This window comes from Micropterus salmoides, unplaced genomic scaffold, assembly GCF_014851395.1.
Source record: "Micropterus salmoides isolate LMB-PRFRI ecotype aquatic unplaced genomic scaffold, ASM1485139v1 Ms_hic_scaffold_19, whole genome shotgun sequence".
Classification (NCBI taxonomy): domain Eukaryota; kingdom Metazoa; phylum Chordata; class Actinopteri; order Centrarchiformes; family Centrarchidae; genus Micropterus; species Micropterus salmoides.
Genome location: NW_024041039.1, coordinates 23,537,362 through 23,560,276, shown reverse-complemented (window position 1 = coordinate 23,560,276; position 22,915 = coordinate 23,537,362). Strand labels below are relative to the sequence as shown.

The 22,915-nt window shown below is 40.2% G+C and overlaps 1 protein-coding gene across 1 annotated transcript in view; it reads right to left on the bottom strand.

Moving 5' to 3' along the window:
* The window catches only part of syt14a (synaptotagmin XIVa), a 32,685-nt gene that overhangs the window by 4,354 nt on the left and 5,416 nt on the right, over positions 1 to 22,915 (bottom strand). Inside the window, exons 2-7 of the mRNA XM_038729828.1 lie at positions 21,278 to 21,430; positions 17,697 to 17,924; positions 17,230 to 17,271; positions 7,227 to 7,498; positions 6,699 to 7,148; positions 3,119 to 3,308 (exon numbers count right to left, since the gene is read on the bottom strand). Of these exons, the coding sequence (XP_038585756.1) occupies positions 3,119 to 3,308; positions 6,699 to 7,148; positions 7,227 to 7,498; positions 17,230 to 17,271; positions 17,697 to 17,924; positions 21,278 to 21,377 (1,282 nt within the window). The 5' untranslated portion in view covers positions 21,378 to 21,430. The remainder of the gene's footprint in view (positions 1 to 3,118; positions 3,309 to 6,698; positions 7,149 to 7,226; positions 7,499 to 17,229; positions 17,272 to 17,696; positions 17,925 to 21,277; positions 21,431 to 22,915) is intronic.

The window sequence follows — 22,915 nt, the reverse complement described above, 5'->3', positions numbered from 1 at the left end:
ATGCTGTCGAGTGCCAGCTGCCTTCCAACGCCTAGCTCACCGCCTCGAATCACACATTCAGTTGCTCTCTTTGACATAAAAGCACAGTGAAAAAAATAGCCTTGATTTCTTTTTTGACTGCTGCTGAATGGGCTCTGTAGAGCTGTGGATGTCTTAAGTGGTCAGTAGCGGTGATGCATGGCTCTTTGGTATTGTTGCTGAATGAGAGGGGCTGCGACTGATGATTAACTTGACTTGTCGGCTTGGTACTGTTTTGAAGTGATAAAAAAGGAGCTTTGAAATTGCTCTGCATCTTTCACTGCGCTCTTTCCACTTTGTAAGACGCACAAAGTCAATCAAGACCTTCATAAGAATTTTGCACAAAGATTTTTTTTCAGTGTTACCAGATGTGACTATTTTCTAAATGTAATTTGAAGACTATACAGTATGTGGATATGCTATTCAGGAGCTCACAAACAATATCAAAATCTGGCAGCTAGTCATTAGTTACAGACATTCATGAATACAAGGAACACAGCAATTAATGGGAGGACAGTACAGTGTGTCTTTCAAATGAATATTTATGCTCTACTCTGTCACAGAAGTCCTGTTTTTGTTTTGTGTGCTGTAAGCAGAACTGAAAAATGTAAAATTGCTCCCAAAGCATGCCAAGTGAACTGTTTGGATAAAGCCAGCAGTCAGTGACGCACAACATTTCATTCTAGCTGGCCATCAGCCACTAAGCAAACCGCCTTGAGTTACTGTAGCATGAAAAGTGTTACTTCTGAGTGAAAACGTGAAAGACTTTCAGGCATCATGGACATAAACACAAGACACAGGTATTGGAGAGCTGCATGCATAATAAGACGTACACATTCAGAAATGAAGGGAACAAGGATTACAGCAAGCAACTATCTTCATGGATAAGTGTTGGAATTTGAAAAGTGTGTGTGTGGGAGTAACAATGGAAATGGAAATGTGAAGTAACTGCTTTAGTTTCTATGGCCCCTTTTTACAAGTAATTTTGATTTTGCACCAGTTTTTATTCTTGGGGTACAAGAGTATTGGCTTTTTGCTGTTTGTTAAGTATGAAGCTGCAGCCAGGAGACTGTTAGCTTAGCATAAAGACTGGAAACAGGAGGAAACAGCTAACCTGCTACCTAGTGGACAATCCAAAGCTCACTAATTAAAATGTTATCTCTCATTTGTTTACAAACAAAACCGAAGCGTAAAAATGTCAAGCATCACGAGTGTTATGCACCGCACTATTTCTTGGCTAGGCGCAATAACAGCCAACAGTGATTTTGTAACAGACAGCACCCGTGGTAGGTGTTTCCCCCTGTCTTTATGCTAAGATAACCAAGCCGGGCTACTGGCTGTGGCTTCATATTTACCATACAAACATAAAAGTGGTACAGATCTTCATATCTAACAGCTGGATTCCACTGGGAATGTTCCAGCTGCAACGTGGTTTTGTTCCACCCTCTGCAAAGTTTCATATTCCACCAGAATCACTTCAGAAATGCTTCAGGGGCAGAGCGTTTTTCCTGCCCATGTAGTTCGTACTTCTACTACTGGGTACAATTCTCTGACCCGGTTGTGTTCCGTCCTCTGCACAGCTTCACACCCCACAAAGGGCTTTTCAGAAGCTAATCGTTTTGCCTTCCTGTATCTACTGACTTGCTCAGATTTTGTTTATTTGGTAATTTGTCCTTAATTTAAGGCAACGTAGATCATTTGTTTTTTTGTCTGTTTTAATTGTGTTTATTGTTGATATATGATCGGGAGTCTGCACAAGGTGTTTTATTTTGAAAATTGACCAGATTCTCTATGCTATTTCTGTGTCTGACTTCTTGCCCAGTTCATCTGCTCTGTGCTGCTTGACGTGATTTCCATCAAAAATAGACTTGCCACGTATTCTCTGCAGAGCAGAGTGGGACACTTCTGAAATGTGCCAAGGTTCATCTGGTGGAATCACAAGCATTGTCTGGAATGGCCGTGATCAGCTTTGGCAGCCACATCGCAGCCGTGCTAAGTGGAATCCAGCTGTAACTCTCAGCCAAAAAGTGAATATGCTTATTTTCCAAAATCTTAAACTGTTGCTTTAAGAAGAATAAACAATCTGTTTTTGTGAAAACATTTTTTACAGATATTTATTATACAAACCAGGTAAGCCTAAAAGAACAAATGTTGACCGATGGAAAATGTTTTGTTTGACTGACTGCATCCATGAAGATAGTATGTATAAAATGGTCCAGAATTCAACAGCAACAGCACCTCACTTTGCGGCAAGGACAGAGACTCACCTCTGATAATATAAACCTGTCCCCCTATCAAGTGTTTTAGACAACAGAACAGCCCATCTGACAACAAGGGTTGGACAGCAGTAAGAAAAACAACGGACCAAAATGTCAAAAAGGTAGTAGGGTGACAGAATTTCAGGTGCAGAAGATACGAGGAAAGAGAAACAGGGTCAGAAGGCCAATGACATTGCACAAAGTTCAACAAGAGGCAGTTTTTGTTTGAACTTGCTGCTCGGATCCCTGGAAACTGACTGAGGAGGCTGATCGGGAAATGAGGGAGATAAGGGATCGAACTAAAAAACAGGTAGGGCAGATGAGATAGATTGGACTGTCTCTCAACTGTGCATAGTTTCTGTCTGCCTCAATAATAAGTGGACGAATGAAAGCAAATAGCATTTATTTAATATATACCTAATACGTGTCTTTCACGTCTGATTGATCACATATTTTTCCAAGAATCATTCAAGCTCCTCGTTTTTTATTAGTGTGCAAGTTCCATTTACAATATATACAAAATTAAGGTGAATGAATGAGTATACTGACAATATACTATAAAGGTGACTTAAAAGGCGAATGCAACAAACAAGTTGGTGGCCTGTATGGCATGCTCTGTTTGCTGTAGTAAAGCAGCATCATTGGTTGTGTGCATTTGCTGCAGAAGCAGATCAGAGTGCTGTTGTTATTATGTTACATATTGTCTAAGGCTGCCTAAACATAAATCCCTATACACAAGCTCGACTTGTCCTTTTCCCATCTGATAGAGGTCAAACAAATAGTTTACACTGTTCACTGCTCTTTTGGCAAATGGCTGAAATGAAACGTTTTAGATTACTTACTGGGTGGCTTGTTGGCGGCCAGGTTTTTGAAATGAATGCCTTTGATGATCTCCACAGAGAGACGTCCTGTTGTGGCGTTGTACACCAGCCCCACGAGGATCTCTGGCGTGGAAGTCTGACTGACTGACTGGAATGATGAGGCGCTTTCACTGCATGTCATATCTGAGAGGCTGACCTGGGATTCTCCACCCTGAAAATGTTAGCAGACATTCAGAAAATTGCTCACTGGTATGGACAACAAAAATCACAGGAAATGTACCTCAATCTGATGCAATATCAGGAAGGTTTATGTTTATTCTTTCCTATTACTAATTTAGTTTCTACCACTCTCAATTGCATACGCAAAACTCAGTGTACAAATGTATTATTATGCTCATGGCACTACTTAGCTATGTCTGGCAATCAACTGTTCGCTAATCCCTGCCCCCAGAGTTTCCACTGCTATACACACACGTGTCAAGATTTCTATTCTCACACAGCACATATGCTGTTTACAATTTGAAATTCTAAGCTTTTTTTAAAACAAAAGCAGGCATCTCTTTTTTAGCAGGCAGATGTTGATTTTTACATCTGAGAAGTTTTATCAACTTTAGCTAGCTAATGTTAGCTCCACATGTTGGTTAGAAATGCTGACTCATACAACACTATATACTAATATATATATACACACTCACCTAAAGGATTATTAGGAACACCATACTAATACTGTGTTTGACCCCCTTTCGCCTTCAGAACTGCCTTAATTCTACGTGGCATTGATTCAACAAGGTGCTGAAAGCATTCTTTAGAAATTTTGCCCATATTGATGGATAGCATCTTGCAGTTGATGGAGATTTGTGGGATGCACATCCAGGGCACGAAGCTCCCGTTCCACCACATCCCAAAGATGCTCTAATGGGTTGAGATCTGGTGGCTGTGGGGGCCATTTTAGTACAGTGAACTCATTGTCATGTTCAAGAAACCAATTTGAAATGATTCGAGCTTTGTGACATGGTGCATTATCCTGCTGGTAGTAGCCATCAGAGGATGGGTACATGGTGGCCATAAAGGGATGGACATGGTCAGAAACAATGCTCAGGTAGGTCGTGGCATTTAAACAATGCCCAACTGGCACTAAGGGGCCTAAAGTGTGCCAAGAAAACATCCCCCACACCATTACACCACCACCAGCAGCCTGCACAGTGGTAACAAGGCATGATGGATCCATGTTCTCATTCTGTTCACGCCAAATTCTGACTCTACCATCTGAATGTCTCAACAGAAATCGAGACTCATCAGACCAGGCAACATTTTTCCAGTCTTCAACTGTCCAATTTTGGTGAGCTCTTGCAAATTGTAGCCTCTTTTTCCTATTTGTAGTGGAGAGTGTTACCCGGTGGGGTCTTCTGCTGTTGTAGCCCATCCGCCTCAAGGTTGTGCGTGTTGTGGCTTCACAAATGCTTTGCTGCATACCTCTGTTGTAACGAGTGGTTATTTCAGTCAAAGTTGCTCTTCTATCAGCTTGAATCGGTCGGCCCATTCTCCTCTGACCTCTAGCATCAACAAGGCATTTTCGCTCACAGGACTGCCACATACTGGATGTTTTTCCCTTTTCACACCATTCTTTGTAAACCCTAGAAATGGTTGTGCGTGAAAATCCCAGTAACTGAGCAGATTGTGAAATACTCAGACCGGCCCGTCTGGCACCAACAACCATGCCACGCTCAAAATTGCTTAAATCACCTTTCTTTCCCATTCTGACATTCAGTTTGGAGTTCAGGAGATTGTCTTGACCAGGACCACACCCCTAAATGCATTGAAGCAACTGCCATGTGATTGGTTGATTAGATAATGAGAAATTGAACAGGTGTTCCTAATAATCCTTTAGGTGAGTGTATAGTGTGTGTGTGTGTGTGTGTATATATATATAGTATACATTTATATATTTCATTGCTGTGATAACGTTATCACGGCAATGAAATAACCAAATATACCCTAACCCCAGCTGCCGAGGGCAATAGTATGGAAAATACGGTTTTCGATAGTGATGGGCAAAGCGAGGCTTTATGAAACACTGAAACGTTTGAAGCAATTGTGCCGGAATTGTGTCGAGGCTTCGAAACACTTCGACACCCATCTCCACGGTGACAACGACTGGTCACTTTTGATATCAACACATCTTGGTAGGGGTTTCACTACCCTATCCATTTTTACAATGAAAATACTTTATTGATCTACGAGGGTGATTTCTTTGTTGCAGATACTCGCATAGCCTAAACAGAATAGAAATAAAGTTGAAGTTATAGTGAGTAGAGAATATAATAAAGTATACAAATCTAAGAATATAGTAATAAATGTGGATATCTACAGTATTACACAGTAGCTTATTAACAGATGTGTAATGATAATTAGCAGGAAAGATATAGGCCCTAGTGTAATAATAATTAATAATGAGTGCTGGCAGTGATGAGGTGTAATGGATTAAAAATCTGTAACTGAGTAAAGTTTAAGTTGTTTCAAGAATATATATATATAATGATAAATGAAAAATGGAACAATGTCTCACATTTGTTATATGTCAAGAATTTTATTCAGAAGTATTCAGTGTTTTTTTTTTTTTTTCATAATTGACATCCCCAGCCTTGGAAAAATCTGGTGACATGGAACATTTGTTGCTGGCAAAAAGTATGTTTTGGCCTACAGCAGGTCGCTCCAATAAATCAAAAGATTGTGTGTCAAATGAGTTAGAGGCTGATGTGTGGTTTGTTCCAAACACTGTGTATCAAGTGTAGAAGTGGCAGGTGTGCCACCTGTCGAAACAGGGGTGAAACGCACCGAAGCCTCGCTTCACTGTGACATTGACGTTTTGAACCACGCTTTGAAGCAGTGTTTGCTTCAGGGCGGGATTATCTGTGATTGACAAGTTGTTACCATGGTGACCTATCAATCAGGCTAGAATGACTCGTACCCACGGCACTGTGTAAATTTAACCAGCGCCGTAGAAAAAGCGTATTAGGAGTTGGCTGTTGACTTTCTTTGGTGAGTACATTTAGTTTTAAGACTGTTTTTCGCTAGACAAAATTATTATCCCGGTTAAAATTACGTTAACGTGAATTACAGATGCACCTAGCTAAGCATGCTAGCTAGCTCCACACAGAGCTGTTGGCTGCACAGTCTCTTCCAAACATGGTCGTGCCCGGTGCTGCTGGTTGAAAAAAATCAACATGGCGGTGCTCTAACAGCCAAACTCGAGGCTTCAAAACGGCAGTCCACAAACCCATGGGTGACGTCACAATCACTATGTCCACTTGGGGGGAACAGATTCTAGTCACCTAACGGCTTCACCAACCACTTTAAATACCATGATGTCACGATGGTGACTATTCACATTTCCATTTTTCATTCAGATGAAGTCTCTCCTGATTGACTCACACAATAAACCAACAAGACAAACACAAAGTAGCTGCTTCGTAAAACAAGATCTTTAAATTCTCCCTGAAAATGTAATCCAATCACATGAAAAATCAATCATCATAGAAGAGCTATTAGTGAGGTGTTGAGAGAGCACTTGAAAGCCAGCACCTTCTTTGATCCTACTTACCTGGAGAGCACAGCATGGGTCTAATATGACTGGCACAGACAATTTGCCTTGAAGGTTAAGCTTGGTGAGGTAGAACACCTTTTCCCCGAGCACCTTCTCTTTCTTCATCCGTCGCATGCTGTAAAGACGGAATCGAATGGCGTAATTGCTGATCATCTCTGAATCCACATGGCTAAAGCGGAAGGTCTCCGTGAAGATTGGGCATGGGCCTCTTTGGATTCCTGTCTTTGCCCTCTGCTTCTTGGTGGGCAGCAGCACCAGGTGGACCTGCCAGGAGATGTTGCCGGTGCGTTTTATAGAGGGAAGATCTGATACTGCCATGATGGTGACCGCTAGCTGCTGGTCCTCTGAGTCATAGTCAAAAACCACATCCAGAGTGCCATATTTTGCAAGTGGATCTGGTTCATAACCTTTGGGGAGCTGAGCTGCTGATCCACGAGCTGACATGTCCTAAAGAAACCGAAGACATGTTCAATGTGCAATAAAAACCGTAATATACATTTTTAGATTTGTATTGCTGGTATTTACCTCTGGGCTGAGAATAGCTGTACTGTCACTGGGTACGTCCTCCTCGTAGCCCTTGTTGAGGTAACTCTCAGTCTCGTGGCCGTCGCTTCCCTCACTAGGGCATTTGCCAAAGGACAGGTGGGGACTGCCACTGGTATGGGACAGATCACACTTGGCGTCTCCCAGGTCCGACAGTGTACAGGACATCCGTGGAGAGCCATTCTCATCCTGATACGGAGGTGGCTGAAGCTCATCCAGCGGCGGTGTTCGTCTCATCCTCTGGATACAGTTGGCTGGTTGGAAGGAAGTCAGGAGAAAGATCAAGGATCACAATAACAGACATAATAATATTTATCAAAAAATAAAATTGATGTTTTTATTTTAATGCATAAATATTGACATTTCAGCAAACTGCCTTCCTCAGGATCAGGATTCTTATTCATCCTAAGAAGGTCATTTTCTGTTCAAATAAAGAGTGGTGGAATGTAACTAAGTACATTTACTCAAGTACTGTACTGTACCATTTTGAGTTACTTGTTCTATACTATTTCTAACGTGTTTCCATTTTATGCTACTTTCTACATACATTTTGGTACTTTTTAGTCCACTACATTTATTTGGCATCTTTAGTCACTTTAGATATTTACCTTGCATTTTTAGATTACACATACAAAAATGATAAATCTACTAATAAATGATAATATAATGTTACAGGTTAAAGGTTCAGTGTGTAAGTTTTAGTGCCATCTACTGGTGAAGGTTGCAAATTGCAACCAGCTACACGTAAGAAATGGCCCGTTCTACGGTAATAAAACATAACGATTCATGATGCAAGATCTTTATACACCACTGAAAACATAGTTATGGATCTTATATTTCATTTCCGCCAACAGATCCAACTAAATATTACACACTGAACCTTTAAGTTACCCAGCAGTATATGAATTCACTAAAGTCAGTCACACTTTGTGTACTCTGCAATTAAAGTGATGTACACATGAATGCATCACTGATTATAATAAATATAAAATAAATATTTTATTATCCATTGGGCCATTCTGCATGACGCATAATTTTACTTTAAATACTTTAAGATTATTATGTTGTATGCTAATACTTAAGTTAGTACTTTTATTTAAGTAAGATTTTAAATGCAAGATTTATAAAGGGGTGTTTTTTTACACTGTATTGCTACTTTACTTAAGTAAAAGATCAGAATACTTCTTCCACCACTGAAAACAAATGAATAAATGAGTCATGAGTGTGAAGCTTTCCCATTCTCTTTTTTTCAATTGTCATACTGGCATTAACATTTAGTTCAAAGCACACTGTGCAGCCTCACAGAGCTGCTGGCATAGCTGTAGACATCTGAACCGCAGGTATTACTGTAGGCAAGGCAAGATCTTTTTTATATATATACACAGGGTAATTCAAAGTGATTTACATAAGACATGAACATAAGAAAAACTGAGAAAAGCACATAAAAGATCTTAAGATCACACATTTTATGTAAAACCAACAACAAACATATAGTTTTAGCTTTGGTGAGATGTGTAAAGATGTATGCAGCACTGTAGGTAAAAGCAGCTTCCCCCACATTCAACATCTGCTAAGTACTGGTTTTATTTAGACAAGTTGTTAATCCATTGTTATCAACACTGCCAAGTAACAGGAAAGAGAATATGTACCCATGTTGTAATGAATTTCCAGAATTTACACTAGATTACAGCATAGCAAAGGCTGAATGTATTCACAGTAAATTCATTCACGTTTATTCACTAAGGCTCTAAATTAAAGAAAAAGTTTAATCTGTGGCTGCCCCTCAATGCTAACATAATATTCATGTTCTTATTTTCTGGTAGAATGGTTCATGTAATTCTGTAGCATTGAGTCATACACTATTGTAAGTAATGTATGATATATTTCATTTTCACTCTTACGAATGGAACTTATTCTGCCCATCCTCATGAGGATAATCTAATCTGTGAGAGAAATCTTTTGAATGCACAGTCGAAATAAAACATCAGGTATGCACCATTAAAGGACTGAACTGAATGCTTCTTAATGTGCCACAGATTTCATGCGTCTCACCTTTCTAAATGATTCAGTTGCCTGGACAGCAAAGACTGAGGCTATACTAAGAGTTTCTGCCACACTTATAAAGAACCTTGAATAGTGTTGTCAGCTGCATTCTCAAATCTGCCTCACTTGTCCAATTTGGATTCACAAAAATTGAGCAGCCGATGCTAATACTCCCATAGGGACACTGGCGAAGAGTGCTTTAAACCTCGGTCTCTTGCAAAAAATAAAAGAAGAAAAGGAAGAAAGAAAACAAAAGATGAAGGAGAAAATAACTTGGGAAAAAATCATCTTCTTTTTCTGTCTCCTAACTTTGGAAGAAGCCAACGCTATAATGACGTAATTCCAGCTTCCCCCCAAGTTCTTGGGAGAAACTTTCACTCTTAATAATGTCAGTGAGACACCACCTCAAAGTCGCACATTGCAGTGGCAGGGTGGAGGCAAAGAAGTCTTAACTAAGTGTCATGGAGGGCTTGATAAAAGGAGCAAATCCATTTTGAGCAGCTTTTTTCCTGCTGAGCCGGGGGCGGTTGATTTGATGGAAGCTGCTGTGTAAAAGCACTACTCTTTTCTCCAGCCCGCTAATTGGGATGGTTACCATTCCTCCTCTCGTCTAACCCACCCTTCCTTCACAGAGTTTCATCCCCTCTATACTGGCAATCGCCTTGTTTTGCCTTCTTGTACCTCTGTAAGTGGGGAAACTCGACTGTGAAGCTCAGATACAAATATCTTAGGTGACAAATGAGCGGAGCAGCACTTTATTATCTATTACACAGCTATAAGAAGGAGGAAACATATCTGACCTTGTAGTTTTACAAGACAGTAAATCAACATTTCACAAAGCAAATTCAACATCATGACTATCAATCAGTAGCTATCTATAATGCAGCAGTGAAGGCTCCAATCCCTTTGGGCAAAACGCCTCTTTCGGTTTATGTAATATGCTGTCAAATGAATGTTTATAAGAGCAGTATCATCTCCCAGATTTAAACACAGCAAAGTATGACTGAGATTCAATTCAAACGACGAGTAATAAATTACACTAATACTAAGAAACAGATAGATTCAATATTATATTTTTATTGACCTGTACATGACTGTGAATACACACTTTTGAAATGGCATTTACACGGTGTTTAACTAAAAACCCCTGGAAAACACTTGTTTGAACATGATCGCGACCCTTGTTCACCAGCTAACTTAATTTCTTAAAGAAAAAGTTCAACCTCGGGAAAATGTGTTTGACTTCTTTCCGAGAGTAAGACGGGAGGATCGATATCGATCTGAAGCTGGAGTCAGGTGGTAAGTAGCTTAGCATAAAGACTGGTACCAAAGCCCAAAAGTACACCTACCAGCAATCTCATTAAATAATACCAACAACACGGGTGACCTCTGTGCAGCACTCTAGGCTATAGCGTGGGTTGCCAGATAGGGTTGGTGAGCACAGGTTTTAGTACAGACTAACTATTTCATGGCACACTTGGCAACCTCACTATGATGACAAGACTGGCTGGCATTTGCCTACCTCATATAACTCAACCTAAAACCACAAATTGTTGTTGTTTTCATTTCTTTTTGTGTGATAAAAAAAATACTCTAAGCAGGGGGCCACAGCTGAAACACCCTTTAACACTTTGGTTGTTGTACGAATAAAACAAATGAGATATAATTAAAATGAGCTTTACAGGTGCAGGAAGGCTAATTTCTGAACTTTGAACAGAGCCAGGCTTGCTCTTCCCCTGTTTCAGGTTTTTATGCTAAGTAAGGATAATATCCACGCTAGCTATGGGATGTGTGGGTTTGAGTGAGCGATATGTTGAACCTCGACCAGTGTAACTGAATTTGGCTGTTAATAAAACTACTGCACTGCACTGTAGTGAAGACTTCCTCCTTAATTTGTATTAGTAAATGTTTCAGGAGATGTTATTGTGTCCTTTGGTTGGCTGGATGTTTCTTGAGTAGCCAGTAGCAGTTTGCCACATCAGACTATGCTGAACTTGTTACTCAAAAATGTACAGTTTGGTTGAAACTCATTTTTGAAAGAAATGTAGTCAATAATTAGGCCTTGTGAGCAGTAATGGGCTGCGTCCTCAAAACTTATGTAAGGGGGCGTGGCTTAGCGAAGGGTAAATTCTGAAGCTCAACTGACCCTTCGCTAAACCACGCCCCCTTTGTTACTGTTGCTAAGTCCGACAAACTATTTATCACGGCGCTGCCACTGTCACTGCACTCCCTGGAGGAATATTGAATAATTTTGGGGGGAAAAGTGACCTCAGGAAGAAGAAGACAGAAAGGTTTGCGTTGTGCATTTGAAGGTTGTATTCAAAGTAAACCACCGTATTACCTAACTATTGAGAAAGAGGACAACAATATTAAAGGGACTATATGTAGTTTTTCTACTAAAATTAATCCTTTTTTTTGCCGGGTTTGGCTATTAACTCTGAAGGCAAGTATTCCTATTTGAAGCTTCAGGTCGGATTTTCCTGAAATCCAGTGACTGACACCTGCATGCGCGCTCCGGAGCCTCTGGCTTTGTCTACTGACTTTGCACTCAGCAGCGACGACACTGCAACTTACGACATGGAGTCTGCTAACACTAAGAAACGACCTGCTCCCAGCACAACACAGACTCCAATACAAACAGGTAAGATCGCTCAAGGTAACCAGTTGTTTTAGATCAGCCCAAAGTTTCACCTGATGATGTCAATATGTGACTGCAAACCTTTTACCTGTGATTGTTGGGTTAGCTCGCAGATAACTTGGGCGAGACGTAGATGTTACCTTTTGCTCAGGTGAGTTCGAATCCAGCTTGACGCGATTTTTAAATAAGTCAGTTTTCTTTTTTCGTATGTCGCTGTAATGTAGTGCTCACTTATACAATCATGATCGCCGCAGTAGATGCGACTTGAAACTCGCCAGGAACATATTTGTGAATGTGTGACGAATCTGGGGATGGAGTCAGTCCGCAGCTGCTGCACACAACACGCGCACGCGTATGGCAACCAGTTAGTTTGAAAACCAGTAGGGTTACAACATCAGTGTCTCGCGCCGGAGTTGATCTGCCTCTGAGACGGGAACGTTGAAGTAACAGAGGCTGAACATGTGTGAGTGAAAAGCCACAGCCAGCATGCTGGAAAGTGGTTGTGTTTCGGATTACGCTCACTCATGACTTCAAGCGAGCACGCGTACGAGCACACGCCTGGTAGCGATCTTAAAACCGCACCGCTAGTGGCCACTGGAAACTACATAATGCCCCTTTAAGAACCAACATATTATGTTACACATCTGGGTGGGTCTCTACTCAACATTACAATCATTAAAAAGCAGAACAGTAGTGTTATATAACGTTACATTCAGTAGTAATTTAGCTAGCGTTAGCTAAGGAACATTACATAAGGAACGATCCACAGCCTACATTTTTCTTGAATTCCTTTAGGTTTCGGTTAATTTCTGGCTTAAATTAACTTCGGGGTTGTCCCGCCCATTCTGAGTATGGATTCAAATACTAGTAACAATGTCCTCACCCAGCGCTCATGACAGCATGTTAACCTCAGAGAAGAGAAAGAAAGAAAGGTCCAGAAAAACCTCAGATTTTTTCTTTCTCACTGTTCACATACTATTTTGGGATGCTGTGCGGTGCCACCGGGGCACCCGCTCTGCCTGATTCTGCAGCCTCTGCACAATCCTGCTCATGTATAATACATATGTCCTGAGGATAAAACTCTTCATACTTGAAGACAAACAGAAGCAGCAGTGGGAATCACACCCCAGAACTTGTTTGAAAGTGTACTCCGTCTCAGTTATCATGGAAATGCCTTATGTCTAAATTTCTAATAATATGTTTCTGTTTTGGAGGGAAACAGTGGCCTGGTATCAGATCTGGTGGTAGGTCACCGCTTTATCATTGCTGATCCATGATAGCTTGCTGGGATCCATGAAGACTTGGTGGTGAGAAACCAGCGCCATCAAAGCCTTACCACAGGGAGGACAATGATGAACCTCTAGCACTTTCAATCAAAGTGCAGCCCCGGGTGGAGTTCTCGCTCCACTTCCTCTCCTGGCTACAGGTGTGGTGTGGATTACAAGTAGACTGGTCACAATAATCGGATGATTCAAAAAAGTTTTGATAAACGGCAAACGTAATTTTTCCATACTCTTGTTTTACAGAAAGAAATGATCTGCTTGCTACCCTGACTTCTATATATATAATCCTTTAAACCTTTAAGAGTATTTGAATCACACAAAAACCAGCACAAGACCCTTCTTAACTAAAATGTTGTCATATAAATAAAGCAAGTCAATTTAAAATTTTTGCTGCCAGGCTCATATGACTCTCTCTCTCTCTCAGAACACTCACTACATAATCTTACTGCAAGAGAAAACGAGTCAGTAATATACTTTGTCCAAAAAAAATGTCTTGAATCCAGCTTGATCTGCTTCTTAGATAAACATTCAATGTATGCAATTCAAAGTATTGCTGTCTACTCATTTTCTCGCTCTTTGATAGATGTCTATGAAGATTCTCAGTCATCCAGGTCATAGTTATCCAACGAAGGTTAAAATGAAGGGCAACTGGACTTGGTTGAAGCTACTGGAAGACGTTTCGTCCCTCATCCAAAGGGACTTCTTCAGTTCTGACTGACTGGCAGGGAAACTCAGCTATTAACCTCAGTGGGGTCGTTATCTCGGGTCATCAATACCGCTGGTTCGTTAGTGTTCCTTGTTGCTGTGACGACAGTCGTTACAGTCGTTGAGACTACCTGTGGCCAAGACTGAACGACCATCGTTGGTATCTTCACCTGAGGCCAAGACTGAACGACCATCGTTGGTATCTTCACCTGAGGCCAATAGGTTACGTTTGTTGAGTTTCCTGGGAAGTGATGAAAGGACAGCATTGTAAGTGGGGGATAAGTGGTGGCGTAGACCCCCTCCCCTGTTCAATGATGGCTTCTCAACCCTGGTGTAGATGGCTTCCTTGACACCTCTTTCAAACCATCCATCTTCTCTGTCTAAAATGTGCACCTGGTGGCAATCTAGTGTATGCGGTCCAATGCAGTGAGGAATGCACAGACCTGTATATTGGGGAGACTAAACAACCACTACACAAACGCATGGCTCAACACAGAAGGGCCAACTCCTCAGGTCAAGACTCTGCTGTCTACTTACATCTGAAGGACAGAGGACACTCGTTTGAGGACCACCAGGTGCACATTTTAGACAGAGAAGATGGATGGTTTGAAAGAGGTGTCAAGGAAGCATCTACACCAGGGTTGAGAAGCCGTCATTGAACAGGGGAGGGGGTCTACGCCACCACTTATCCCCCACTTACAATGCTGTCCTTTCATCACTTCCCAGGAAACTCAACAAACGTAAGCTATTGGCCTCAGGTGAAGATACCAACGATGGTCGTTCAGTCTTGGCCACAGGTAGTCTCAACGACTGTAACGACTGTCGTCACAGCAACAAGGAACACTAACGAACCAGCGGTATCGATGACCCGAGATAACGACCCCACTGAGGTTAATAGCTGAGTTTCCCTGCCAGTCAGTCAGAACTGAAGAAGTCCCTTTGGATAAGGGACGAAACGTCTTCCAGTAGCTTCAACCAAGTCCAGTTGCCCTTCATTTTAACCTTCGTTGGACTCTTTGATAGAATTAACACCGTAGCAAACACACCATTAACTTTAATTTTAAAGTGAATAGGAGCAAATATGCATATTAACCAGACTTCTTTTTATACATCCCTCTAGTCTTTGCATTTGTTTTTATAAATTAATTACTATTTTTATTTCTTTAGGACTAACAAATTCTCTAATAAAACAAGGAAACAGATCAGTGGTAGACATCTGTAACCAATACAGCTGAAATGATTAGTCTTATAATCAAAATTAATTCATTTTGATAATTTGTTTGTGATTTCATTGATATTTTCAAGCTAAACATTCAGCTTCATTCATGCATTCAGCATAAATGTTAAGGCGACGCATTCACTTCTTTTGGCAATTTCAATACTTCATAATAGGCATTTTCACTATTTTTAGACATTTAGAGGGAAAAAAAGCAATTAATCAAATAATTGAGAAAATAATCTGGGGATTAATTGATAATGAAAGTAATTCTTAGTTGATTCTCTAGTCATGAGTAAACAATGTTTTGTTTTAAGGGGTTACAAACCAAAAAGGTTGAGAACTACTGTTCTATTCTCTGATTTAACTACATTGTTGTTTAAAAATAATCAGAGGATGATTTACTGTGGTAAAACTGCCACATGTTTCATTCTGCTTTAAAAAATGTGCCCTGTAAGCGGACAACAACTAATCAGTGATGTGTTAAAGGTCACATGTCTCAAAATGAAATCAGGCTGTTCCAATTTCAATCAGATGATCTCCTTCAACAGAAAATTTGCAAAAGTGAAATCATCATCAGGAATGTCTGTATGCAACTAAAATGACCTGAAAACGCTTAAATGTGATATCACTGAATAGCCCTTGAGTACCATTAATTTGAACCCAAACTGAGGATGACAGGGACCATCTAGTGGTTATGACGAGACGTACAGCTTCTGCAGCACTTGTGTAACGACAACCTTGTACAGTGCGTTGCTTCTTCACTAATGGAGTCAGAAGCATGTCATGCACAATTTATCCCTCAGCTACACATTCAAACATTGCTTTAAATAGATTGTGCCAGACACTCAGCCTCAGAACCCACTGTCTTATATAACACAAAGCTGGTTCAGACATGATTCAACAACTGACGACCCTGGCAACGATTAGATTGTTTTTGTCTTTGAAAAGCACTGTCAGACACAAACACGGAGGGTTTCTGTCTGAGGATGTAAAACACGACCTCAAATTTGCATTTTTATGTCCACACAAAACTACAAAGTTAGAGTCTGATACAGTTCTGCAGGATATCATCACCTTTACTGTTTTAAAAAGGATCAGGTGTCTCTTATAGATAGATAGTCTATCAGTGGCTCTTGTAGGCAGTGGTTACGAATCACAAGATCTGAGATTACATTTATTTACTGAATATTCCTTATTTCTTTTTGGTCTAGTTTAGGGCCCGTCATTTTAACATTTACTCATAAGAGATCAAATGCAATTTTGCATTTGCTTATCCCTTCCTTCAGAGACATAGATCCACGTCTTGGGACATAAGGCCATTCGTGCTCTTAATGAAAGTTTTACTATAAGATGGATACCGGTCTCGCGTCTGTCCCATAAATATAAAGCTGCAGTTAGCTTAGCTTAGCATAAAGACTGGAAACAGGTGGAAACAAATCTGCCTACCGGGGTATCTAATGCTCACTAATTAACACATTTTGTCTCATTTGATTAATCCATGCAAAACCTGATGGATAAAAATGTCAAGTTGCAGTGATAACCAGACTTTAAAATAGTCCGGCACATAACTCCCAGTGAAAACTCTACTTGTTGTTTTCACTAATGTTTTTTGTATGAATTAAACACATAATATATTACATGTTACATTAGTGAACTTTAGAGGTGCTGGTATTTTACTACCCTTGGACAGACCCAGACGAGTTGTTATGCAAAGCTAAGCTGTAGCTGGCTGTTGCTGCACATTTAGCTGCAGACGTGATGGTTGTCTAATTCTCGGCAATCAAGTAAATAATGATATTTCCCAAAATATTTCTCAGCACCTCATTCATTTTAGCACCATCCTACCTGAACACATGAATCCAATTTAACCAATACCTGCAGTATATCATATGATGTCAAAAATGTTACACACCCTGAATGATTGATTCATGTTCAGGGTGCAGATGAAGTGTGTATGGTAATTTTCCTAATGTCAAATAAATCAACAGCACACACTTGTAGCAAAGTATTGTGACAGATGAATAACTGATCCAAATAGGTCAGTGCAAGTGTTCTCCTGTGACTTGGTCTATGCTGAAATATAAAAAAAAGACAAACCTGCCTTCCATCCACCACGGTAAACGCCTTGTGATGGTGAGTCTGGCAGATGGGAAACAGAGATGCGTCAAAAAAGGGAAAAAAGGAAAGTGCGAGGCTGCGGCTGTGCAGATTATGCAGACAGTTGACTGTTTCATAACCCTCCCACGGAGAGTGTGCTGAACAGGAGCTTCGCTTTGATCACCTCTTTGGATTAACTGACAGTGTGTGTGTGTGTGTGTGTGTGTGTGTGTGTGTGTAGTGTATTTGTGTGAGTTAGTTTGGAGTCTGTGCATTTGACTCTGATACTGCAGTGATACGGGGGGGAATATCCGTATTAATCTATTAAACAAGTGCAGCTTCTCATTATACTGTTGAGGCGTCCTTAGTAGAAGTTCTTGGAAAAATAAATGATTTTCTATGTCTCTGCATATGAATAGCAGGGAAGAGTACAGTTTTTCTAATTCAGTAAGAGATACAGAACCTACCGTCATCAGCCGAGGCTTCGCTGCTGTAGCCGTCGTAATCAGCAGTCAGCGGGCTGTACTTCTGCCGGCTCTCCCAGCTGAATCCTCCCGCATGTTTGACATTAGCGGCTGCCTTGGCTCCTCCGCGGAGGCCTTGGGAGCGGCTGACCGCTTCCTGATACTGACCCATCAGTTCATCCTCGCTGTCCGACGATGAGCCCTGCAGGTCGGCATCAGAGTAGGCCTTGTCTGTTTGGTGTAAAGAAAGACGGGTTGGTTACTGTGGGACAGACTGAGATGCAAAAGGTCAGGTAGACTGGCAGCCTCTACTGGCCCCGAGGCTGTATTACATGGTTAGGTCTGCTAAAAGTGCTTTGTATAAAAAAAAATGTGAAAATGATTTCAGGTACAAATCTAGTGTCGGAATACTGCAAAACACAGCAGTGCTTGAAAAGAAGAGGACTGACAAACATCTCTCTTTTGAATTGACATTTTTAGGGGGTCAAAATGATCAAATTTGCAGTCTCTCTGGTGTAAGTGAGTGCATCAGATATCTAAATGTAAACTTTAGGTAATCATTAATTACATCAAACTATATTTTAAATGCCAGGGATTACACAAAATGTAGTAATCCATGTGTAATGATCATTTTGAGGACTATTTTTATTTATTTTATTTATCAAATTATATATTCTACTGGATTTTATCTGATTTTCCTTGTTATTGTTCCTTTGTTGTGTTTGTAAATGTTTTAATGCATTTCTTCACTTTTTTGAAAACTTTATTGCTTTAAATTGTCTCTTGTGGTTGTCATGACATACAAATTTGATTGAAAAAACAATTATATTTACTTATTGTTTATTTGTTTACTACTAAACTATTTCTTGTTCTGCACAATAAATGTATGCATGTATGTCACTGCACCAGTGTTTGGTTGTGATGGCTGTTCATCATTTGGAGGTCTGCAGATCATTCAGTCAAAGCTTAAAAGAGAAAGATAAAATCAAAACAAAGGATCTGCACACTCACCCTGCGATGCTATTTTCTGTATTTTATTTCATTTCTCCTGCATCAAATGATCTAGATGACACTTCCCGTGTTTTGTATGTCTTGAATTCATTGAAAGAATTAACAAGACGCCATGATTCATTTTGTTTTATGGTTGTAGGTGTCGTCACACACGATGTCATCCATTCTCAACTATCAAATTAAATCAAATCGGACTGTGTTTATACAGCACCTTCTGTGCACAATACAAGGTGTTTAACAATACAATAATAGTGGAAATAATAAGGAACTAATGATCTAGTAAATAAGAAACATGGTAGAAGAGGGTAAATTAAAATAGAATTGATTAAGGTAATGTTAAGCTAAAAAGGTACATAGGTAGATTCCTTTTACAGGTGTTAACAGATTGTGATGCCCTCAGCTCCTCTGACAGGCTGTTCCAGAGGCAAGGACCATAGACACCAAATGCCACCTCCCCATAGTTCTTTGTCCTCACTAGAGCGACATATCCTCCCTAAAGGGAGTATACATTAAAAGCCTGTCTGAAAAGTACTCAGTGCTAGTCCATTGATGATTGTTTTGTGCACCAATAAAAGATGCCTGAGAGGCTTAAAGCATATGGAAACCAGCAGATGGATAAAGAACATGTGAATGCTGCTTTGGATGACTTGTAACAACAGATGTGATTATGGCCACAACATCATTCCAACACATTACAGTTGTTTGCATCACTAATGTTGCCATACAGCTCTGTCCATAATCAGAAGTAAGACATATTATGCAACAAAGTGCACTGTTATGCAACAATATATTTATAGGAATAGAAGTAATATACTGTTAATGAATTCTGGAAGTTGGATGTAATGCAGTCCAATAGAAAACTGATGTCTTTGTGAAACTTAAATAGTTTCTTCAGTGGTCATTTTGATGCTATAGTAACAAATGGGTGGTGGCATTGATTTGGACTGCTGCTGAGAAGTATTTCTTATGGTTGGCCCATTCACACATAAATACACAAGGGGGAAATTAAAAATACAAAAAGGAAAGCAACAAAGCAATCTGATTGGTGATGCACAATCATTATCTTCCTGAAAAATGTCAAGAATATTATTGGCACGTATTAATGATATCTATACAATAATAATAATATATGCAGTATGTGAACTGGGTCCCTACAGTTAAATGTATTTTTGAAAATGTTGTATTTGTCAATTCACTACAAACAGTCACTACAACATACTTGCGTTTTCACCGACCAACCACTGAAACACCAGTTGTAGCTTCACATGTATTCCAGCAAGAGGCAGCAGAGCTTTAAAATGACTCCAGACAGAGCTGCGCTGTAACATTTCGAATGCAGACTGAAAAATCTCTCCAAAGTTTCAGACCATAAAGCATAAAGAATAAAATCTCTCAAAACCAATGCCATTCTAAAAAATACCAGTCTGAGTACAGAAAGGACAGAAGAAAATCTTCTTTCAGTAGCTAACATTACAATTTAACACAATTTTTGAAAAATAAGCATAATTGTCCCATGTTTCCGTTAAAACAATCATTGTGCAAGAAGACAAATAGGAAAAGTCCCAGACACCAAAAACAATCGCCTTTTTATACGCTTTATACGGCCAACCTTTGTTTTTAACTGTTTACCAGGTGGCTCCACGGGGTAGAGTCAACTCCCTGTGCTGGCTCCCTGGGGCCACCAACCTTTTAAACTTCTGAAGTCCTGTGAATGGACGACATGTAAACAGACCTACATCTGTCAGCAACAGTAATCCCCTCATGGGTTGAGAAAGGCCAGTCCCCATGGAAAATGTCCCCATGCAGCGGTCAGACCTCATGCTGTAGTCAGTGGGATGGGTCCATATTTTTACAGAGTGGCTTATCTTGGGTCCTGGAGGAGCCTGGGGTTCAATATCTGAACAATGAGGGGAGAATCTTGTGAAACTTTACCAGCCGCGACACCTTGGCTGGGATTGTTTTCCCCTTCTCTCTTGGTGTCATCATGGCAAAATGTAAACTTTATATGTCAACAAAATCACCAAATGACAACAAAACTTGAGATCAAAAGGAAGGCCGAATTTGAAGATGAGTGTGATCCGACCCATGAGCACACAGTACACTTGTAATAATGTAGTAATGATTACTGAGGGGTTCTCTAGTTTTAGTATGTTACAAAAACACAGGTTTATGTTGCATTTAAGTGCATCTATTTTTGGTTAAGTGTGGCATGCAACAGCAGTCATGTTCTCAGTTGTCAGATGAATGGAGACCATCAAAAAGACATGACGGTGAGCACCCTTTATATTTATATTAAGTTCCAAACAGGCACAATCTCTAAATGTTATATGCCAGAATTCTGGCTGTTTTCTATGGAAATTACTTGTGGCTAAAACCAGAGATGTTTAAACACACCAAAAACAGTGTAGGAGTGGCAACTACCGTAGGCACATAGTTCACAACTGGGTCCTGTAGCCGGTGATACCAGCCAACCTTTCCCAGAAGCATCAAAATCCCATTTGATGAAATGTGGCGTGAAACTGTGAGCACAGAAACTGCAGAAAAGTACAGATGTGTAAATGATGCGGGCCCACCTTGCAGCTCTGATTTTTTCCTGAAGTCATCAAGGCACTGAAGGCTCCCTGGGTTCTCTAGTGCCAACTTGTTGCTGAGGTACCAGAACAGGAGGGTCATGAGGATGATGAAGAGTCCGATGGCTGTCAGAAACCCCAGCACCTCTGGAGAGACTGAGACACAGAAACTTAAGTTAAAATTGCGTTTGTTTGGCATTTTAAAAATCGGCACACTATAGTCAAGAAACGTTTGTATAATTTTGGTAAACAAATCAGACCATGTCCAAGATCATTATAGCCTCTATGTAATGCTAATGGTATTTATAGTGACAGTATTTCTCAAAATGAATACTGCTAATAAACGCAAATGCTTTAAGTGACAAAAAAGATGTTTCTACTTGTTCTCTGTTCCTGTTAAATCAAGAGTTTGACATTTAGGGAACAATAACTTATTCACTTAGAGATACCACTTTCAAGTCTGCCTGTTAAATATCAAGCAACAGCAAAGTAAACCAACAAGATATAATGTGGTTATTAGTGAGCTTTAGCAGTGTTAGTAGAAGGATATAGTTAACTTTGGACAGAACCAGGCTAGCTGTTTACAGTCTTTATGCTAAGCTATGCTAACCATCTGCTGGCTGGTGAAGTTTTATACTTCAGCATACAGACATGCGAGTGGTATTACTCTTCTCTTCTAACTCTCGGCAAAAAAGCCAGTAGGTGTTTTTCTGAAACTGTTGCACTATTATTTCTTTTTATTTGTAGGAGTAAAGTAAGTAAATAAGCTAATATGAAATTTATAGCATGAATACTGGTGCTGAAAATGCATATATTGAGGTAAAAGGCCATCAGTCCTATGTTATGTGAATTAGTTTTTGTTAATACTAAAATATATGTGGTTGGTTTATGTTTAAAGGCAGCATGATGCACGTTTACAGTTTAATGAACCTTTGTTCTGAGAGTAGTGCACTGGTTTGGTTTCCCTGAGGTTAAATAAAAACTTCATCAGTTCAAGACATATGAGAGAGACAGAGGCAGGTAGACTGAATAGGGCCAGGATAGACAGAAAACAAGTTGATGAGAGCAACACAACCGGTTGGTTGCCATAGCAACATCTTCTGGTGCAACGTCACTCCAGACTCCAGACACACGGGCAAGTCAGATCTCATTAAACACAACGGCGAGTGCCACACATGAATAGATACAGTGTGGTATGAGGAAAAAACATCATTAGACATGCAGAAAGGATTTGAAAACCCAGAAGACAATCTGAGGGAGCTTTTGACTGGTGAAAGCCGGCTTCCATCTCTTCCAACACCTTTGATGTTTTGTCATTATCCAGTGTGGCCACAGGGGGAGACTATTAGCTGTCAGAACATAATGCTTTCCTGTTCTCCACTATTTGTTCAAACTTGTGACATCAACACACAGACATAATCTTGTTTAATGCTATTAGTGGAACTTCTTGTGCAACAAGTAGGGACACGTTTTCCAACTAATAGATTAGGCATCCTCCATAATTTGGGGAGGGAACCGCTCCCATGCTATTCAGATGCTACTAAAGGCTATGAGGCAGTAACTATTCTGTGCAATAGCAGTAAACAGCCCCATGTTAAAGCCATTATAGAGACTCATTGCAAATACTTATTCAGGATGATT